The sequence below is a fragment of the Vicia villosa genome, linkage group LG2 (genome assembly GCF_029867415.1).
Source record: "Vicia villosa cultivar HV-30 ecotype Madison, WI linkage group LG2, Vvil1.0, whole genome shotgun sequence".
In the NCBI taxonomy this organism is placed as follows: domain Eukaryota; kingdom Viridiplantae; phylum Streptophyta; class Magnoliopsida; order Fabales; family Fabaceae; genus Vicia; species Vicia villosa.
In genome coordinates, this window is record NC_081181.1 from 192,961,935 (window position 1) to 192,966,526 (window position 4,592).

At 35.3% G+C, this 4,592-nt stretch overlaps 1 protein-coding gene across 2 annotated transcripts; it reads right to left on the minus strand.

Moving 5' to 3' along the window:
• Positions 1-859: 859 nt before the first annotated feature.
• On the minus strand, positions 860-4,243 carry LOC131647785 (uncharacterized). 2 transcript variants are annotated; one of them, XM_058917621.1, is made up of 7 exons: positions 3,983-4,243; positions 3,753-3,821; positions 3,475-3,645; positions 3,147-3,317; positions 2,780-2,989; positions 1,829-1,917; positions 860-1,658 (listed from the first exon to the last, which is right to left on the minus strand). In XM_058917621.1, exons 1-7 carry the CDS (start codon positions 4,068-4,070, stop codon positions 993-995), a joined length of 1,464 nt encoding a protein of 487 aa, XP_058773604.1. In that variant the 5' UTR covers positions 4,071-4,243; the 3' UTR covers positions 860-992. The 2 variants fall into 2 exon arrangements, with proteins under 2 accessions (XP_058773604.1, XP_058773603.1); XM_058917620.1 differs by having other exon boundaries at positions 860-1,664.
• Positions 4,244-4,592: the final 349 nt, after the last annotated feature.

Sequence of the window (4,592 nt, forward strand, 5' to 3'; positions counted from 1 at the left end):
TGATAAAATCAAAAAAAAAAAAAGAAGCAAGATTTAAATAAGGAATCGGGAAAAGAAAGGTCTATGAAAGAAGGAACCCATATCAAGTAGTAGAAGACTTCATTTCTCAATCCAACCAAGAATATGTATCGAGTGAAAGTCAACCAACTAAGAATATTGATCTTAGTTGACACTCTCATGAACTCAAACAATAAACTTTGAGAGAAATGAGACACCCTAGTCGACATTGGAAAATATCAAAGGTTAGTTTGAAAATATATTTGTCTCATACTCGTTCTAACATTGTCTTTTCAAACAGTGTTAGTCAATCCATGCATGCTCTATATGAATAACATCTTGAAGTTGTATACAGAACCTTAAGATACTTGAAAACAACTCCTAGAAAAATTATTTTTCTTTTAGAAGACCGATAATAAAAACGTGGTAATATTCATTGATTCAGATTGAACATGATATATTACAAATAGAAAGTCAACTTTAGGCAAAGAAGAAGAAAACAAATAGTGGTTGATAGAAATAGTGTTGAATTTGAGTTTAGAGCAACTATTCAAAAAAATTGTGAAGGTATATGGATTCTTAGAGTATATTGAGATCAATCTTCATTTTTATCCAAGAGAAGATAGATTATGTTATTCTCTACTTACTGGTTGTTTTGTCCAATTAACAGATAGATAATATTTTAACCAAAAGTTTGACAAGGACATCATTTGAGTATTTGATCGGTAAGTTAGACATAATTCTTGGTGAATGTTGAAGTATAATATATATTTTTTATGTTCAGAGTGTTGAACTGTTGATGCCTAAAAGTAAGAATAATCACAGGGTGCAGGAATAGGGAAAAGGAGATAAATGGTCAAGATGAGGGAACAACATTAAGCATATAACATTTGATTATAGTATAACAGCAGTTACATACCAACTTTAAATAGATGCAAGTGCACATATTCAATAGAATGGAAAATATTGTAGAAAAATATATTATCCAAAACTTGTTACTGAGAATTGAATCTAAATGCCTCTCCAGGAACATAATTAGTCCTCATACTGTAATGGTCAAACTTCGAATTGCTCCGATCAACAGCCGCCCTTGTTTCAACAGGTTTAGACTCGGCTCCATTTGTCGCAGAACCAACTTCTCCACTCTTTTCTCGGTGTCGATGCCTTGTCCTTTCTTTTTGGCTTTTGGATTTAACGTGCGATGGAATCTCACTGGATCCATAGAACTCAGCATATTCGTGTCGTTTTGAAGATCGGTGCTTACTTGACAATGAAGGATCCTTGAAACTGCTTGATTTTATCTTTGGAGGCTTTACTTCTGAATATTTCTCTGCAGTGCTTGGAGTATGGACCTGCGGCATCTGCCGATTTTCGGTATGATGAGTAACATGTGTGGATTTTCTATTGACTAATGGAGGCTTGACTTCGTCTTCGGGCATCACGAGACGATCCTTGAGTGGTGTTAGTCCTCTATTCACCCTGTTAGATTTGAAATTCGAGGGTATGAATTGAGTGAATGTGCTAGCCAATGCTTCAAAGGATAGCTTAGAAAGGTCGGCAATAAGTTGTCCAAAAGATGGCCATCCAGGATCTTCTTTACTGCTGTCCGGGATTGGCATGTGTTTCTCGTTGCTTGGTTGCCCTTTAAACTCTCCTCTCAACTGTCTCTGCGGCAATTATGCAGTGTAATTAGCCGATCAGAAAGGTCAAAATCAGATGAACATCAGATAAGATAACAATGAAAATGATGAATTTTATCAGGTTGCAGTGTGCAAATCGTGTAAGTCCGAAAAATTTATATAGTTAAGAATTCCGTTGAGGCAACACATACTGTTTTTGAGAAGAAAGAGGATCCAAATCCCTGCTGAAGCATGCATGTAGCATATCCAACCAAAACAGCACCAACAACTGTAAGGATATCTGCAAAAAAAAAAAAAAAAACGCAAAATGTACTAAAATCAGGTCATTGGAGATAGAGAGAATATAAAGCATTTAATAGAAATATACAGTCATATACATTGTTCTCAAATTTACATGTTTCCTAATGTTTCACTTCTTCTCTAGACAGAAAATTTACTTTTTTTAACAAAGTTTGAATTATATGTTCTAAACATGTAAATAACAATTTTCTGATCAAGATCAGATCCACCTAGAACAATATACCTAACTTAAATAGCACTTGTTTGATTGGCATTTTCAATTATATTTATGAATCATGTATTTGATGTATTACCTACAAGCTCTGTAGCACCGACACCTTAGAATAATGTCTTTGATGTACGCTAATTCTAAATTATTAGTTAAAATTTGAGAACAATTCAAAGTCATGCAATTCAAGACCTAATAGTATCTTTGAAGTACCGGTGAATAACTAACTACAAGAGAAATTCGAGAAGGGACTATGTTTTAGATTTGATCAGAAATATAGTCATGCCATCTTTATGATAGGTGCTTGAGTACGTAAGTGTCTTGGTTCTTCACCTTTGATAGCTAGCTTTTAAGGGTGGATTCTCCATGTGTTTGATGTTTACCATAGGTATTAGATTCAGAGCTCATTATCGGTCGCTTGAAAAGGGCTACCTACGGAAGGGCTTATCAGAAAGACCGAGTAGAGCGTCGTAGGGTGCAGCGACGTCGGCTCTTTGGGGTGGTGCAATGATAGGTATGGTATTATAGAGTGCCAAAGCACCATATTGATATTAGTATCATCTAATATCAGCAACAAATTATTATTCTTACACTAAATAATAAAGTATGGCAAACATGAGATAAGAATTCAAACCTGTGCTGGAAATTGAACTAGATTGGTAATCACAGTCATCCTGGTCAAGAATAATTTGTCGAAGAGCAGCATTCCCTCTATCAATGACCAACAAGGAACATGTTGGCCGAACATATACCACATCGAAATCATTTGAGAACTTAGCATCCTCACTAGGCCCATCTCTGTAGCCAGCAACGTTTGACTTTCCCCCGGCGATGGTTGTGACTCCTAAAAAATATTCATGAAGATCAGTAACAATACCTTTTCACCATTCCCATCTCACTAATCATTCTCACAAAGATCGTGAAATCACTAATCAGTAACACTAATACACCTTACTAGTCCTGACAAGATTGTGAAATGTTGTAGCTAAAGTAACACATACCAGCATCTCCAATCTTTCTAATTGCAAGATTCTGAGTATCAGCAACATAAACATTCCCTTTATCATCCATAGTTATGCCTTTGGGATGATTAAACCGAGCATCACTAGGTTTTCCATCGACATGATCAGTGTAGCCCTGAAATGACCCAGCTACCAATCTTCCTCTACTATCTACAATACCATAAAGAGATGATAACAGACAAAATTAGAAACTACCTAACTAACTAACCATTCTAACTTTTAACTAATCTGAAATTCTACTTAATTTCTCATAAACGCTATTATAAGAAACACGATAGTTATGCAATAAACTCAAGAGAAGCCATACATTGAGAGAGTGGCGGAGTAATTCGAACAATGTTGCTATTAATTTCATCAACAGCAAAGAGTTCGCCATCCTCTTCAGAGACGCGGATCCGATAAGGGATAACTCCAATAGCATTTCCTTCCACAACAGTCTCAACTACGTAACCATTCTCAAATTGAAGAACATTCCCATCTGAAAAAAAAAAAAATTACAATCACAATTTCACACACACACAAAAACCAAACGAATATCATACTATACATGATTTAAAAAACTATCAGCCCAGAATGAACAATCACCTGAGTGTGGCATCTTGGTTGCAGACCTTGTCCATTTGATAAGTGAAGACAAATGCCTAATCAATGGACCTGATTCATCAACATTGTTCAACTAAATTAAAAAATGAAAACATACCCACTTTGGAATTCAGCTACAGTTTGCAAAAAGTTTGATAATTTAGCATACCCATTTGGCTAAATAGGAAAGAGGAAGCAAAATTGAAGATATTGAAGAAATGGGTTTTGTTTACCTGCAGGAGCAGCGTGAGCTTGAAAATGGAGAGAGAAAGTGGAAGCAAGTAGAATGAGAGTATAGAAGAGGAGAGAGTGAGTTGTCATAGTTGGTTTGAGAAGAAGATGAAGAAGCTATGGCAAGTGAACTCTTCTTCTTCTTCTTCTTCAATTGCCACTAACACAGCTGCAAAACACTCTTTGCATCTCTCTCTTTCTCTCTCTAAAGTGCTTTTTTTGTGAGTAACTTTTTTAACTTTGTTTTAGCATTTACGCGGAAAGTGAGTTTTTCGAGGAAGCGCTTTTAATCCTCTGTGTTTTTTTGAGTCGGTCATAGCATTCATTTCTTGTTGTAAAGTAGAGTAATGAAAATGTATTTTAGACTATTTACAATGGTTTCCAAATTCAACACCACTTTTTCACTTTTTATACTCCACAACATCTTCTCTCTCTTCCACCTAATAATTCAACACACATTCAACTTTTACTCACTACAATAGTTTTGTTTAATAAAATTCAACACCCTACTTTACCACCATTCACAACACACTAAAAATTCAAATAGTCACAACAATCAATAGGATTTTGCAAAATATTGTATGTGGCCCCCACTCTCATTCATTCAACATG